General features: G+C 43.8%; 2 protein-coding genes and 1 long non-coding RNA gene across 6 annotated transcripts; 1 reads left to right on the top strand and 2 right to left on the bottom strand.

The window, feature by feature from the left end:
• Positions 1–745: 745 nt before the first annotated feature.
• On the bottom strand, positions 746–7,673 carry gcat (glycine C-acetyltransferase). Its single transcript, XM_084036828.1, has 9 exons — positions 7,385–7,673; positions 6,639–6,769; positions 6,447–6,548; positions 6,220–6,366; positions 4,264–4,418; positions 3,791–3,873; positions 3,447–3,618; positions 1,678–1,799; positions 746–1,085 (listed from the first exon to the last, which is right to left on the bottom strand). The coding sequence occupies exons 1-9, from the start codon at positions 7,602–7,604 to the stop codon at positions 934–936; spliced, it is 1,284 nt and encodes a 427-aa protein (XP_083892954.1). The 5' UTR covers positions 7,605–7,673; the 3' UTR covers positions 746–933.
• Positions 1,855–3,384, top strand: LOC311030826. Its single transcript, XR_014599016.1, has 2 exons — positions 1,855–2,554; positions 2,603–3,384. It is a non-coding gene; the product is annotated as an uncharacterized lncRNA (long non-coding RNA).
• A 315-nt stretch (positions 7,674–7,988) lies between the features above and the next one.
• On the bottom strand, positions 7,989–13,951 carry tom1 (target of myb1 membrane trafficking protein). Of its 4 annotated transcripts, none has more exons than XM_084036822.1 (16): positions 13,793–13,951; positions 13,200–13,284; positions 13,031–13,109; positions 12,787–12,936; positions 12,510–12,644; positions 12,270–12,404; positions 11,952–12,068; positions 11,644–11,774; positions 11,489–11,531; positions 10,943–11,081; positions 10,783–10,846; positions 10,415–10,484; positions 10,048–10,113; positions 9,577–9,639; positions 9,221–9,260; positions 7,989–8,894 (listed from the first exon to the last, which is right to left on the bottom strand). In XM_084036822.1, the coding sequence occupies exons 1-16, from the start codon at positions 13,842–13,844 to the stop codon at positions 8,800–8,802; spliced, it is 1,464 nt and encodes a 487-aa protein (XP_083892948.1). In that variant the 5' UTR covers positions 13,845–13,951; the 3' UTR covers positions 7,989–8,799. The 4 variants fall into 4 exon arrangements, with proteins under 4 accessions (XP_083892948.1, XP_083892947.1, XP_083892950.1 ...); XM_084036821.1 differs by having other exon boundaries at positions 7,991–8,894; positions 11,644–11,777; XM_084036824.1 differs by lacking the exon at positions 12,270–12,404 and having other exon boundaries at positions 7,992–8,894; positions 11,644–11,777.
• Between the last annotated feature and the right edge of the window lie 1,865 nt (positions 13,952–15,816).

Raw genomic sequence — 15,816 nt, 5'->3', positions numbered from 1 at the left:
GTGTTATGTCCTCTGAGTGAAGTAGTAGCTGTTTCACAAGGATACCTCAAGAACAACAGTGCTATGATCAAAGTGCTATCGGTAAGTACATGTTTTGTGTGTGTGTGTGTGTGTGTGTGTGTGTGTGTGTGTGTGTGGGGGGGGGGGGGGGGGGTTGTTAGTGGGTCATGCTATGCAGAGTCAAGGTGAAGTCTGAACAGGTGAGTCTTGAGCCTTTTTTGGAAGATGGCCAGTGACTCTGCTGTCCTGACATTGGTCGGGAGTTCGTTCCACCACTGAGGACCAGAACAGAGAAGAGTCTGGACTTTGCTGAGCGACATTTGATGTTGGGGGTGCAGGAGACACAAGACACAAGATGTCTCCTCATTGCACTTGTTCCAAGTTGCATACTGACCCATGATTGGGTTCCCAACCCATTCTGATGTCACAAAGCACGTTCATAGATGTGTATTGATCATAAACTGACATTTAAGATGTGTGAAAACAGCCTTCTGGTGTCAAAACTAGACCCGTACGTCGTTCTGCACGGCGATGCTCAAACATAAAGTTACAATAAGCAAAAACACATTTTTTTTTGAGTGAAGCAGACTTTAATACTTTCATATCCAGAACGTGCAAATCTGTTGCTGCATGTCTTGAGGAAAAAGGCGAAGCAGCTCTCATGTGTTGCGAGGGATGCTTGAACATCGTTGAAGCCCTTTACTGTCAAATTTCTTGAACACTGATTCTAATGAAAGCTGACACCTTCACGTTAGCAAAAAGTGCTTTATTCAGCAAAGCAAACACAAAAATAACCTCCATTGACCTACAAAAGAATAATATTCCCATCAACATCACCCGTGGGTCTTCAGTAACAGGCAGAACAACCTGGAGGAGCGTCCAGTAATTCATGCTGGTTGCCGGGCCTTTCGGGGTCCTGCTCGTTTGTCCCGCTCAGGACACGACTCCGTGCTTCCTGCCGGTCTGGATGAAAGCGTCGATGCAGTGGTCGATGTCGTCGTCCGTGTGGGCGGCTGAAATCTGAACGCGGATCCTGGCTTTGCCCTTTGGTACGACTGGGAAGGAGAATCCGATCACGTACACTCCTGTGGAGGGAAGAGGTTTGTTAACGGAGCCCGGGACATTTGCTGCTGTAGTCGGGATGCTTCATTCACATCACTCATCATCATCATTCAATTAATGATCATCCATGACTTCTGGCTGACTATTGGAAGAGATTTGATTGGCTGATCCAAAAAAAGCAGCGAAAAGGGCAAAGAATGAACAGTGAAATCATAGAATGCAGTTTCTAGACACGGTGTAATAATGAATACTATTGTAATATGTACATATTCATATGTAATGAACAGCTCGGTTGACCTTTGACTTCAAAGCGTCAAAACCTTCTTACTCGAGCGTGGCTGTTAACGTAACGTGCCGTGATGGCACCGTTTCCACGGGGACCGGTTTTGCTGCTTCACACTGCGACGCTGGAGTTGCACATTCAAAAAATGTCACTCTGGAACCGGTTTTTCAAACGTTTTCTTTTGCAGCCCCCCCCCCCCGAAAACAAACGACCAGAGCGTGAAATGTGTATTATGTTGGACTGAATGGAGTTGCTTCTAGATGCTTCTTTTAATGTGAACAAGTATGAACTGGTGTGAATACGGTCACTGGAGCAGCTCTTTGCGGTCTCACCTAGCTTCAGCATGTCGTCGGCTATCAGGGAGGCCAGGCGGGCGTCGCCCAGCATCACGGGGCAGATGGGGTGAGCCGAGCCTGCGATGGTGAAACCGGCCTGCGTCATCTTGTTCCTGAACCTGGATGGACAACAGAAGAAAATGAGTTCCTTTTGAGTGGCAGTAATATTAAATAATGAACGTTCAAACAGCTCAGCAGGAATATCTCAGTGACATCGCTCCGATATCTCCTGTTTGATAATTACCTAATAAAAAACAAGGCTTCATGGAGCCAAAGTCTGGCCATGTATTAAATATTAGTACACGATTATCGTGGCCAAACAAACTCACAACGATACTATGGTGATGTAGAACATTTTTGAAATAGATAAAAAAAAAAAATAATAATAATTTTTTCACATAGATTCTGACGCTGATCAATGTTTTCTTATTTGCGATTTGATCATCTGACTGGTTGTTATTGTGTTTTCTTCAACTCCACAGTTATTTAAAGTTGACTTAAAATTTGAATATCCTCAAACGAGGTGGAGACAGCCCATAGACTGACTGACTATACCGTGTATGCAACTATTTAAGGTGGCACAGGATTGTTTACACTATATTATCATATGTCATCATATTATTAAAATGATCTCAATTGGAATTTTCAATACCGGTGTATCGCGACAACCCTAGACTGTGTCCACAAAGAACCACAAAATCCTTCAGGGTACGGCAGTCTACTTTTAGGTAACAATGTTAATCATGCCTTATATAGACAGTTGTATAATACGACAGCATGTGTGTTACTCAACAAGGTGAAGAAACTACTTAGACACACATTTATTTACAGTTAAAAAACAACCCTGCAGCGAGTACAAATATTAGTCAATTTGGTGTTGGTTCAAAACAAAGACAGTTCCGCCATCTGGGGTGTATTCAAGAAAGCCGGTTTTGCTAAAAGTTTGTTAAGCCTGGGAAGTGGGATAGTCAGAGTTTTCCATTCCAGAAAGAGAGTGAACTGGTCAGTTACCATCGTTTGCTTCATCAAACCCGGAGTTCGTCCCCATCTGCCCTCTTGCTGAATCTGAACCAACTGTGGAAAAATGCATTCATATGGAAGCAAAAGTGATTCTAGCAGCTTTATGTAGGGAGAGGATTTCAGTTACGAAGTAGAAAATTAAAAAGTGATCACATATCTAAACAATATTCTCTTACATTACAAGTTTTCTGAAACGTTTAAGGATATTTCTGTGTTGTAATAGCCACTGAATTTTACTCTGTTTAATATGTGAAATATGATTAAAACCATATGCCTCAGCGTGCTTATATGCACAATATTGTTATGCTTAATTTTCAACTGCAGCCACGTTCTTTTTGTACCTGCTGGATTGCATATCAAAATGAATATTTTTTTTTTTTTTTTTTTACATATCGCTACTTCCACTCGAGGAGTTCAGAGTTGGGTTCAGAGTTTGTCGAGCCTGTTTTCTGGAATACACCCCTGGGCGTTTTCTGTTTAAAGCCTATTAACAAATATAAACAGGTAAAAAGGCATCTGTTCTGCCAGAGGCCAAAGTGCTAGTTCTGATATTTAACTCGTTAAATGAGCAGCTTTTCAGGAAAAAAGAAACAATCTTTTTGAATTGACCTCAACTATTTTTTTTTTTTTAGATATTTTGAATATGTGTGAACAAAATACACTGACTTTCAAAAAAGAAAGAAAGTCAGCTTTAAATAAAAACCCCTCAAGTGACAAGCTAGTGAGCCCCCCCCAAACAAACGCACCTCATAGTTTTGGCCACCATGCTCTGTGAAATCTCATTGGAGGCAAGCAGCAGCTCCACAGCGCGGGTGGCACAACCCACCACAGGCGGGGGGAGGGAGTTGGAGAACAGGTACGGTCGTGAGCGCTGCCTCAGCAGGTCGATGAGAGGCTTCGGTCCAACTGTGTAGCCGCCTGACACAAAACACGGGTCAGTCAGTGCTGTGTATGAGCAGCATGGTCGTGTGCCGATGAAGGAATAGTTCGACATTTGTTGTACATTTGTATGTACAAGCAAATTACAGCCTTGTTGGATCAGTTATATGTTTGAAGAGCAGCCAGAGTCACAGGTCGGATGACAACATACCAGCTGCTCCTCCCAGTGCTTTCCCCAGAGTGGAGTTTATAATGTCAACTCTGTCCATCACTCCCAGCAGCTCGTCTGTTCCCCTGCAAATCACACAGAGTGCAACCGTTAGCTTACCCCCTCATAACGACAGTAAGACACAGCATTACTTTTTTTCCTTTCTTCTTTTTTCTACAGAGAAAAGTTAATGTCAGTGCAATAAGTATATTACATTGCACAGAAATATATCACACATGATATTAAACCTGTAGTGCCATTCAGTGCTATCTAAAGAGAAAGCAACTGATGATGTCTGTCTTGAGTCAACATGCTAACCAGTTGAAATAAAGTAGGATTGTGCAACACTATGTTCAACTTTTGCTGATTTTAAATTCTTAAAAACGAATTGATTCTAGCACCCAATGGGGCAGGAAGTTGAGCATCTAACACGGCTCTCCACTATGCTAGATGTGGTTCATCGGCATCCTCCCCACCTGCCTCGGGGCCCGAGGAATCCGGTGGCGTGGCATTCATCTATGAACACCATGGCTCCGTACTGTTCAGCCAGGTCGCAGATCGCCGGTAAGGGAGCCACGTCTCCATCCATAGAGAAGACGCCATCCGTCACCACCAGGCGCATGCGAGACGACTGAGGACGACAAAACAGAGTCCTGATGTTCCTTGATTTCAGACAGAGATGGTCAAAAACAGCCAGTAATAACTGTTGCTAGCAGATTTTATCAGCTGTAGCTGGATTATTCATGTAGCATCAGCTCCGTGAGTGGGTTGAAGAGGCTTCCCTGAGATGCAGGTGGATTCAAAATCGTTTATAAAGGGGTGATGTCGCCACCTGCTGGTGGTTTGCATTCACAGCTCAGTGAAAAAAAATCCATGTTGTCGATAGTAATGTTATATACTGCTTCAGTGCACATAATATTTGGCATGAAACATGAAAGCTATTCTATTCTTTAAAAATAAATCTCCATTTATTGATTGTAATTACGTCGGGCTGAAAAAAGGAGTTTCTATTAGGTTTGAGAGAAATGTTTCAAATTAGAGTTTATAAAAATAAAAAGGGATGGGACGATATAGGATGCTATTGTGGATCACAATAAAAAACACTCAGAAGTTGAATGTGGTGAATTTCCATTATTAGGATAATCCTAAATATGGTCAGTGATTTGAAGTAGCTGTCTAGCTGCTATCATGGTAGACAAGTGAAAAATAGAGCCTGACTAGAAACATTTTTGGATGATTATCAGGATAATATGGTGAATTGCAATTAATTTGGTAATGATAATCATGAAATTAAGTTTTCATATCATAATGCATCAAAATCACTGCTCTGGCACAGTCAAGAATTAATGATATTGAATATAAATTGTTACTTTTTTGTTGTAATAATAATAACAATTATAATAATAATGGTTGTATTTTTTTTTAGTTGCAATACATGATAATATGATTCACCACAGTTTTTAAAAAATATGTTCGTGTGTGTGTGTCCAACAAACACAAAAAGTAAGGAAAATCTAGCCAAAGGCCCCTGTTCTCCTCAGCTCTGTCAAATACCAATATTCACAAATAAAACTGTATTTCAAATACAAGTAACAGAGATGGTGGCTTGCTCCCTCCAGGTCGGGGGGGAGTTCCTGCCTCAAGTGGAGGAGTTTAAGTATCTTGGGGTCTTGTTCACGAGTGAGGGAAGGATGGAGCGTGAGATTGACAGGCGGATCGGTGCAGCGGCTGAAGTAATGCGGTCGCTGTATCGGTCCGTCGTGGTAAAGAGAGAGCTGAGCCGAAAGGCGAAGCTCTCGGTTTACCGGTCAATCTACGTTCCTACCCTCACCTATGGTCATGAACTTTGGGTCATGACCGAAAGAATAAGATCCCGGATACAAGCGGCCGAAATTAGCTTCCTCCGCAGGGTGGCGGGGCGCTCACTTAGAGATAGGGTGAGGAGCTCCGTCACACGGGGGGAGCTCGGAGTAGAGCCGCTGCTCCTCCACATCGAGAGGAGCCAGTTGAGGTGGCTCGGGCATCTGCATCGGATGCCCCCTGGACGCCTCCCTCGGGAGGTGTTCCAGGCATGCCCCACCGGGAGGAGACCCCGAGGAAGACCCAGGACACGCTGGAGTGACTATGTCACCCGGCTGGCCTGGGAACGCCTTGGGGTCCTCCCGGAGGAGCTAGGGGAAGTGTCTGGGGAGAGGGAAGTCTGGGCGTCCCTGCTCAGGCAGCTGCCCCCGCGACCCGGTCCCGGATAAGCGGAAGAAAATGGATGGATGGATGGAGATAATCTCTGATTGTATCCCTTTGAAATATTATATATACATTTATATTAATTACTGTGGCTGGTCATTATTTAATACTTATTAAATACAGAGGGTTTGCTTGCATGTAAAAGCAACTCTCCTGGTGCTACGGTACAGGAAGATGTCCACACACACCTGAGACTCTTTGAGCTTCTTCTCCAGATCATCGAGGTCCATGTGTTTGTAGCGCAGCCTCTTTGCTCGACACAGCCGGATCCCATCGATGATGGAGGCGTGGTTTAGCTCATCGGACAGCACTGCGTCATCTGGGCCCAACAGAACCTGCGTGTAAGAGTCATACGATTCTTTACTGATCGCTAAAACGGAGAGAAACTTCTGGTAGCATGTGAAGCATCACATACCTCAAAGAGTCCAGCATTCGCATCAAAACAGCTAGCGTAGAGGATGCAGTCCTCCCTCTCATGAAACTCTGCGAGCTTCTGCTCCAGATTTTTGTGTAGATCCTACAAAGAGAGCAAACTCATCAAACCTCCGCTACACAGCCACGCTTACGCTGCTGTCCATGTGTTAACGTGCTGACTCAGCCGGGATACCTGAGTGCCACAGATGAATCTGACGGAGCTCAACCCAGCACCGTATGTCTGCAGAGCTTCGATCCCAGCCTGCACCACCTCCGGGTGACTGGACAGTCCCAGGTAGTTGTTGGCACAGAAATTCAATATGCCTGAGAGAGAGAGACAAAAGAGTTTACATATACAATTAAAACGGGGGGAATAAACCCTGCTATAGAATAATCTGCTTTTGGTTTTGTTGTTTTTTTACACAAAAAGGCCAGTGACAATAAAGTCAACACATCAGAACAAAGAGAAAACAACGTTTCACGCATGAGAGGCCTAAAGTCAACAGGCCATTCATAAATCAGCAGAGTCCACTTCTGTTTAAACACACGCAGGACAGCAAACAGGGCAGAGATTAGCTGCTTTTCAACTCACATTTCCTTTTGTTACGACAGGCGACTTTATAACGGCTCACTGTTGCGTCATGAGCCACTTTCCGCATCTTTCACTGCAAAACCTAATTTGAGATGGGCTTGAAACGTGTGTTGAATTAGAACTGACTCCTGTTGCTCACCTCAGTGACGTGTGACATTAGCTAGCTTGTGTGCCCTCCAGTACTTCTGCTAGCTCAACATGAGGGAGTTTAACTCCGTGGCACCAGATGAGAAATAAAAACTAGCAACTTTATGTGTTGGTACCCCGCGGTGCGTTTAAGGACAGTCGGCCGTCACAGCCACCACGTATCATATGTGACGTAACTAACGTGAACTACCACCACTCACTACTGCGACTGCCGTCCACGTTGATTTGAGGTCCCTGCTTTGACGTGATGATCCTCTCCGCTTTCCACGTCCCCGCGGCTCGGATGCCGTCGAGCTCCTTCTCCAGCACCGCTCTGGCTTCGGCGACAGCGGCGTAGGTCCGGTTCGGAGCCGCGGTCGAGGGCCGCAGGACGCCCCGGACCGGTCTCGCCAAACTCCGGGCAACTTTTCCGATAGACATGACAGCGAGGATGCGTATTAGTATCGTTGCTCGCGTGTCAAACGTGCACGAAGGTAAAAAACGTAAAGACCGGAGACGGGATGCGCCTGCGTAGAAGAGGGAGGCGTATGCGCGGTGGACCAATCAGAGGCCGGGGCGCTTGCAAGGTGGCTTCTTTTGTCCAATCAGATTTCAGAGAGGCCGCTCTGTCAGCAACGTGTTCCCTTACGGCAACCGCGTCAACGTTTGGCTTCATTTCAGACTTTTTATCAAAACAACTTCACCTCAACTATTGTCAACACCAACTCATGAGGATAAAGGCCATGTAATCACTAACGTGTTAAACATGGGATTGTAATGCGAGCAATTTAATGTTTTAGAAGCACTGTGCTGTAAAGAAAGGTAAGTATGTATTATTATCCCTGGACTGTAAAACCTGCACAGCAACATGTTGTGGTGGTATGCAGGCAGTGGGTGTGACATGTTCAGGATCAAAGCCACAAGTCAAACTTAATTACCAACACGCAGGAATTAAAACAAAAAGCTTTGCAGTGGCCTCATACAGTAGCCGCAAAGCCATGAGCTGGATTATACAGAAGAAAAGCACTGTGACGTTAGGATAAGGACAGCCAGACTTCCAGTTAATAGTTTTAATGTATGACAACAGTTTGTCATGACTTCCTGTTAAACTTCAAGTAAAACATCTTCACGAGGGAATGTCGCATCAAATTATTTCATTACGTAATAGCGATACGTGAGTTAACAGTGTTTGCTAATTTGACAGGGGCGTTTTCTGATTTCCCACCATGTTTGACAATATATATATATATATTTATAAAACAACAATATAACACATAATCCTTGTTGCAAAAGTTGTTTTCTGTAACAATACCTTCTTTCTTTCTTTCTACAGCAGGAATGTAACCATATAAAATGTGCAAATGTTTGCATTCCACACATGGACAAACCCTCATTAATGTCAAGTAAAAACCTCCGCTCCTTCATCAATTACCATTATTTTCATCAGTTTAAAGACATGTTTGCTCCCCAGTTAAGAGCAGTACACACACAGCTACGACGTTCTTCCTCAGATATGGGTTGTAATTCCCACGTTAAATGTGCCATTCAACCGTTCGTCTAAAAGAAATGTCAGTTTCTCGGCCGATGCCGCAGGAGCTTCGTGAGTTTTGTTAGTTTTGCAGGTTCCAAGTGGAGCTTAAGACTCGGAGTGGTTGGTGTCCTGCGAGGAAGCTCTCACCGATGGAAGACGCTCCGCAGCTTTTGCTCTTCCTGCTAGAAACTTGTCAAACTCTGCAGAGGGAGAAAAGCAGGATTACATCAGAGAATGCTTCATAAAATGTCTGAAGCACATTAACCGAATGGAATTTTTCAAAAAAGGGGGTCAAACCCATGAATATTTAGCAGCAGATATGAGACTGATGGGTAGAAATTATGAAAAAACATGTTCCAAAATGTGTTGTTTGACACTGCCGTTATAATAAAGTAGCACCAAATGTACAGCAGGCTTCACATGAAATAACTCCTCAGATGTTGCAGGTGTACATGGATGCCAAAATGATAAGTGGATAATAAAAGTGTCTCATTTTAAAAATGAGCTGAAGTGTGAGGAACCTCACCTTCACTGGTCACACCGTCTGTATCTTCAAAGTCATCATACTGTGCCACAAACACAAGAAACATATTTGCTTTACATATACACATGGAGCACTATGGATAATCAGAACATATGGGCCAGGCAGTGCAGAGACATTTCATTCAGTGTTGTTGGTACAATGTCAAATGTAGAAACTTGCCTTGGTTTACTGACGAGCAGAGTAAATTATGTTTTCAAACTAACATGAATTAGTGAATCAAGAACTGAACAGGAAAAATTGTGCAGTAAAACAACAAGAAAACTTATATTAAATCTATTAGCATTTGACCGATAGTGGATTTTATAATAGCAATAGTTTGGGTAAATGTAGGTTTTTACCTCATCATCCAACTCTAGCCATTTCTCAATATCATCCATGACAGTGGACTGGTTGATAGGAATCTAAGGAAGCAGCACAGCAGGACGGTCAGAGCAGAAACAATATGAACCGCTGGTTAAACCTCATGAAGATGTTAACAAAACAAACAAAAAAATACAAAAAGGAACCACCACATGTTGGGAACCAAAGCATGACAGGTATGAGAACAATGGAGCATATCAGGACAGTGAAACCCAGACATCGTCATGCTTCCTGGGCGTCGGCACAAACTCCAAAAACCTCTTATTATCTAGAAAACATGCAAACCACTATGTCAATACCTGAACCAGGAAAACAAAAACACCAAAAATGAGCAAAAGCAATCCAGACCAAAGCAAAATTGCAACCTCATGACAAAAAAAACCAAGAGACAGAAGGTGTGGAAAGGTGAAACAATGGAGAGCCGGGACACATTGTGGACACAGACCCACCATTCCCCTTTTAATCATCCAATCTAACTTTGGTGAGGAGCTGCGGGTGGAGGCTGGGCTGTCGTCCTTCACGCACAGACAGTTTATACAGGAGGACACAACAACATACACATTTACTCAACCGGCCATTTCACTTCCATTACTGCCAAGTCATTCTGTCTACCTTTGTGTAATACCATGAATATCTATACAGCAAGCTGGTTTCACTGTTGCTCGGTTTGACCTGGTGTTAAAGAATGGCACATAGGGCGACGTTTCCGAAGCCAAATTTGCATTTTTTTATCACACAGACAAGAAGAACTCAGTCAGCTTGTGCTTAATCCCATTAAACTGTGTAGAACCTGAATTACATGGTGCGTTTGCTCACCGTTACAGCGTTGTGTAGTCTGCTGTCCTGAGCCCGGGCCAGGCCGTCCACTGCTGCTTCACTCTGCTCGCTGCAACACCAGATTTATAGATTAACGGACGGCCATGAAAGCTAATCAGTTCACACAGTGAAATACTGAGACACATCTTTAAAGAGGACTTAGAGGGAATTAGTCCGAATTAAACCGTAAAACAAAGATTAGCCAACTATTACCTTTATCACATCATTCAAAACGGATTCAATACTTTTATCGTTAGCTAACCATTTGAACTGTTTATTCTTTACTTTTAGTTAACAGCCAAAAATAAAAATAGTCTTTGGACCTGGTGTTCATGTACATCTCATGTACATGGTCCTATAAACTGTACCTTGGTGTTTGTCGAGTCGGGACGTTTATATTCTGTAATAACGCCTCATCTGATTCACTCGTACCTGCATGAAGAACAGCCGGGAGTTAACGGTGCGTACACGAAGTGGAGGCTCACGTACGCTGAACATGTGCAGACGTATGAAGGCGGCAGTACTTACTAAGTCTGGCCATCTGACTGGAGAAACTGTCGGCCTTCGACAGGCTGAGCGAGCTGTCGTTGGTGAGTGATGCGACCCCCGACTGGCTGACGGACTCGGGTGTCAAATCGAAGTCTGTCAGGTTGACGTATGTGTGACTCTGGGGGACAAAAAAATGGAAAGTCCACAATTCAACCACTTCATAGTATTTTGAGCGTTGAGCCTTTAAGTAAGAGTAACAACCAATTCAAATATTATTGACATGTAGGGATGGGACGATATGAGAAGTATCATGTGATCAAAAATTCAGTCTTACACAATGTGTATCTTATATTTATGCCGGGAGACCTTAGGATTTATGATTACCTTATTCAAAATAGTTTGATTATTTGTTTTTCACTAGAAAAAGACGTGTCATATCTGTGATGCAATAAAAAATATGTATTTCTCAACAAAATGTAAAGTGATTCCAGGAAGTTTTAGCACCTTTGTTAAGAGTTTTAAGGATATTTAGATAATTATCCTAATTATTTGGCTGTTATAATCATGACATGACATGTTTTTTACCTTCTCTGCTGAGCCTTGACCGTTTGGTATTCGCCTCTCAAACCTGTAAACACCGGTACAAAATCATATCATCAAGTGGAGAAACACAACCTGTTGAAATATGACAGTCCTCTTACTTCCTTCATAAATAAGACAGCATAATAAATAAAGTGAACCTGTGGTAGCGAGTAAAGGCGGTGTTCATCTCATCGTTGGCTGCCAGCAACTCTTCGATCAGCTTCTCCTCACTGAGTCTGGGGACCACCTTTACAATCTGGTCTTGCATGTCCTTACATACTGTGTATAACTGCTAATGACACAACCAGACAAAGAATGTGTGGGCGGGGGTTTGAGGGGGGCGATGCAACACAAATAAATAAAGTAACGAGATCAGTTAAGGGTAAGCCACTCCTGCTCGAAATGAGTTTCTCACATAGAAGGCTTCACATTATTAAAACGGAGTCTGGTGTTGTTTTTTTATTACCTCCAGCAGCTCCATGTCGGCTTGTTTTACCGTGACAGGATCCAGCTGACTCATCATGTCTGACATCATAGTGAGGTTGCTCCGCACCACTCCCAGCTCTGTCTTCAGCTTTTTTATCTGGGAAGTGGAGAATATTTCCTGAATAAACACAGCTCCAGAAACTTGTTGCAATGGTAAATATTGATTTTTTTTTTTTTAAGCGTTGGAGGTCAAAAATGATACATGAAGGAGAGAGCCAACAAAAGAATAAGGCTAGTGATTTATAGGAAAACAATTGAAATACTAAAATATCCGTCTGTAGCGCAGCAAGGCCATCACCTGGCTGGGAGTGAAGGCATTGTTTCCCTCCAGCGCCAGTTTTAGCTCAGAAGTCTGTGACGGGATGAGGGGCGGTTTGGAAGAGAGGAGCACAGCAGGCAGAGTAGTGACAGCAGGCCCGTTCCCAGGCGAGGTCTGCCGAGCAAATGCACAGAAAAGACCCGAAAGGAGAGTGACCAAAAGATGATAGGTAGCACCCAAACATCAGCACGCGAGCGTGCCGCGCCCCCACGCTTGTACCTTATTTGGGCCTTGGACAGGCGAGTAACCGTGCAGCTCTGTCATGGGGAACTCAAGTCCCTTCCTTCGCAGGTCTTCGTACACGGACACCACGCCCGTCAGGTCAGGTGAGCTACGGAATGCATCGGCCCACGCCTTGATAAGAGAAAAGCACGCATGACGCCCAGACAGTGAATCAACGTGACCACGCCAAGACTCATTACAGCATGACAACAACCCACTTATTTATTTCATTCCCACGCTGCCACAGTGTTGCCGAACATGTTACGTTTTTCACCTGTACGATGCTGAGTACTCGGTCATGCAGGACTAAAGGGGGGTTGTTCTTCGGGATGATCGTCCGGACCAGAACGCCCTCTACGAAATCCCGCGTCGTCACCAGGATGTGAAACCTGTAGCCGCAGTTCTTCACACACGTTTCCAGCACCTGATATGAGAAGGAAGAAAAGCTTTGTTTTACAACTGAGACAAAGTGACGACGTAAACTGAGTCAACAGGGTGGCGGAGGGAACAGCACTCACAGTGAGCGCCAGCATGACCTCCTTGAAGTTCTTATTCCCCACAATCCTTTTCTTCAACGCTCTGACTGCGTCTTTAGGCCTGTAATCAGAGAAACAGTCAGAGCTGTGTAACCTCTAGAGGACTGATTTGTTCCTGATGTGGACAGATAACACACACACGCACACACACCCTTCCTCTGAGCTGTTGATCAGGTCGCAGATCTCCATGTTGAGGGTCCAGTCTTCTGATGGAAGGCTGGAGCCGGTTGCACTCTCTGCAGAATCAATATTTACACCGTGTTATCTTATCTATATGAGTAATAAGGGCAGATCATATTTGTTGTTTAGAAGGTGTACAGTTTGCATAATGCATGATTATGTTTCTGCTATAATCAAATCTGTCGCAGCCATGAAGCTCCAGTTGAACGTGCGGATAATTCGGGTCAGGATGTGGCCCACTTTGCGTCCCGCCCTGCTATTGGCAGAGTGACCGGACACAACGACGACCAATCAACGCGGGTTAAACCGCATCTAAGTCCCGCCTCTGTCAAATCACTGTTTAGAGGACGCGTCAGTCAAACCCCTCTGTTTGTCTTAATTCATGTACGGTATTGTCATTATGTGGACGCTCTGAACGACGTACGTGTTCGCTCGTGCATTAAAGCCATTTAAAATGGAGAAGAGAGGAGCGGCTCGTGAAGTCCGGTAACGGCGACTGAGCCCGACTGAAGCGTTCCGGTTATAACGATGTAACGCCTTGCGGCGGGTTTTAAAAGGGCTCACCTATCCGCTGTCCCACCGGCGTGCTGAACGGATTCCCCATTAAAAACTCCATGCTGAAGAGCGGTGAGGGCCCAGCGAAGCACCGACGTCCCCCCGGTCCGAGTCGTACGCAGCGACAAGCCCCGCTCGCTCCCGCAGACTGCTGCTGTTGCTGCTGTTGCTGCTCGCAAGTGGAGCGCTCGCGCTACTGCGTCACGATTTAAAGGGACAGCAGCCTGCAAGCAGACGCTCAGTGATGCATGGGGACGATATGAACGTCTCATATCACGATTATACCGGAGAAATGCTTGCGAGTCACGATGTTATCCCGTTGTCATCCGAATTATAACACCTAACATTCTGTTAATACAAATATTGTGTCACAGATATGACGCAACTTGCTTTTTTTATTGAACATTGACTAAAAACAACAATCAAATAATCCTAAATGAGGTGATCATGTATTTTTGTATCCTGTATTTTTAAAAATCAGACTCTAGTTTTCAATTGTCTACGATGATAGTCTATATTTATATAAGAAGATGGAAATGCACCATGATCAAGTATTTTTTTATACCAAAGCGTGATCCTATATCCTATATTATCCCATCCCTATTGGTGACATTATGTTAGTACATTATAACTGCTGCTGCATCCTACTGACTCTCATTCTGCTTAAAAATTAAGTGAGGAAGCAATTTCTTTCTTTATAACAACTATCCTGAGACAATAATAAGAATATTACGGCCAAACCTCCAGTTCTGAAATGTCATGCCAACCCTGACGTTTCTTAAACCTGCATTCTCTTTACTGGCCATCAGGGGGCGCCTCCTGTGTTTGTAAAAAGAAGTCAGATTGCATGGCAGTGTATGAGAAAATGACCTTACTTCTCACTCATTATTGCTTGGCTCAAGCTCCAGCAATGATCCTACATTTCCCATAATGCAACTAAATGGGGTCTTTCATTATGATGACATAATCAGTACTGCCATTGGTATGAGTACACTGAACTTCATGTCTGAAATTGGCCCCTTTAACACTACAAGTACATTTTTGTTGTTGAAAATCAAACTGTATTTACAAAAATAGTCCACTTACAGACTTCTTGTTGTGGAGCTCTCACCTGTATCACATTCATCAAACATCCCAATCTCGTCCACACTGCTGTTTAAACCGTCAAATGTTTATTACATTCATCATCCATCACTGGACCTATAAGTCTTGTCATGTTTGTGTAAAGTGGTTCTCTGCCACACGAGTGCACTGTTGGACTTCTCATTTCCCAATGCCGGCTGTGTGTCAACATCTACCTTTAAAACCCTCATTATTTCTGTATTGTGACTGTATGCTGCATATTACAAAATTAATTGGTGTTTAATTGAATCACCAATAAGGAACATTTACTCATAGATGTCAATGCAATTGGACTTCTTTTTGCAAACCTGATGACTAGCAGAGAGAACGCAAGTTTAGGGCACTTCAGCGTTGGCTTTCCATTCCAGAACCGGATGTTGCTGCCTAATATCTAAAATGAGATATTTTCAGACAAAATGCTCGATCGGAGAAATGATAATTAGTGGGAAGGGACTGCATCGCTACGTCAGCGTATGACTCATCCGTGGCTACATTTTTTTTTATTATTGTGTGTTCTTGACTTATGCAACGTTTAAGGACACATTTAAAGACAAGTTCATTATGGGTGGCTTGTTCAAGTGGGGACAAAATTGTGTCCTCAATTTTTGGTTTAGAGGTTAAGGACCAGGGAATATTCATTGATAATGGGGACCTCATTATGTTACTTACTGCAAACCCTCCTGTCTGAACTTAAAGAGGTCCATGTCACACAATAACTGTAATCCTCCGGAGCATAACAAAATAGAAAGACCGGTTTGCTGATTTCCAAGAACTTCAGCCTGTTTCCTCTCAGTGTCCCCGGGGAGGCACATTAGTTGTGAATGTGTGACTCAGACACAGTGACTCATAGAGACGGCAGCAACATGAAAGTTTTAACTCTCACTGCTGATGCACAACTCCTCTGTTTACAC

Source organism: Eutrigla gurnardus (genome assembly GCF_963514095.1).
Source record: "Eutrigla gurnardus genome assembly, chromosome: 20".
Classification (NCBI taxonomy): Eukaryota; Metazoa; Chordata; class Actinopteri; order Perciformes; family Triglidae; genus Eutrigla; species Eutrigla gurnardus.
The sequence above is the reverse complement of the archived record's forward strand: the minus strand, read 5'-3'. Positions and strand labels throughout refer to the sequence as shown.

What these genes read in the sequence shown, in the direction of transcription:
- tom1 (XM_084036821.1), bottom strand. Translation starts at nt 13,844, where the DNA reads ATGGAGTTTTTAATGGGGAATCCGTTCAGCACGCCGGTGGGACAGCGG. An exon ending in GCCGGTGGGACAGCGGATAG is followed by an intron (nt 13,285 to 13,792) that starts GTGAGCCCTTTT and finishes TTGATTCTGCAG; the next exon opens with AGAGTGCAACCGGCTCCAGC. An exon ending in CAGTCAGATGGCCAGACTTA is followed by an intron (nt 10,847 to 10,942) that starts GTAAGTACTGCC and finishes TTCTTCATGCAG; the next exon opens with GTACGAGTGAATCAGATGAG.
- gcat (XM_084036828.1), bottom strand. Translation starts at nt 7,604, where the DNA reads ATGTCTATCGGAAAAGTTGCCCGGAGTTTGGCGAGACCGGTCCGGGGC. An exon ending in CGTGGACGGCAGTCGCAGTA is followed by an intron (nt 6,770 to 7,384) that starts GTGAGTGGTGGT and finishes TCTCTCTCTCAG; the next exon opens with GCATATTGAATTTCTGTGCC. An exon ending in AGAAGCTCAAAGAGTCTCAG is followed by an intron (nt 4,419 to 6,219) that starts GTGTGTGTGGAC and finishes TGTCGTCCTCAG; the next exon opens with TCGTCTCGCATGCGCCTGGT.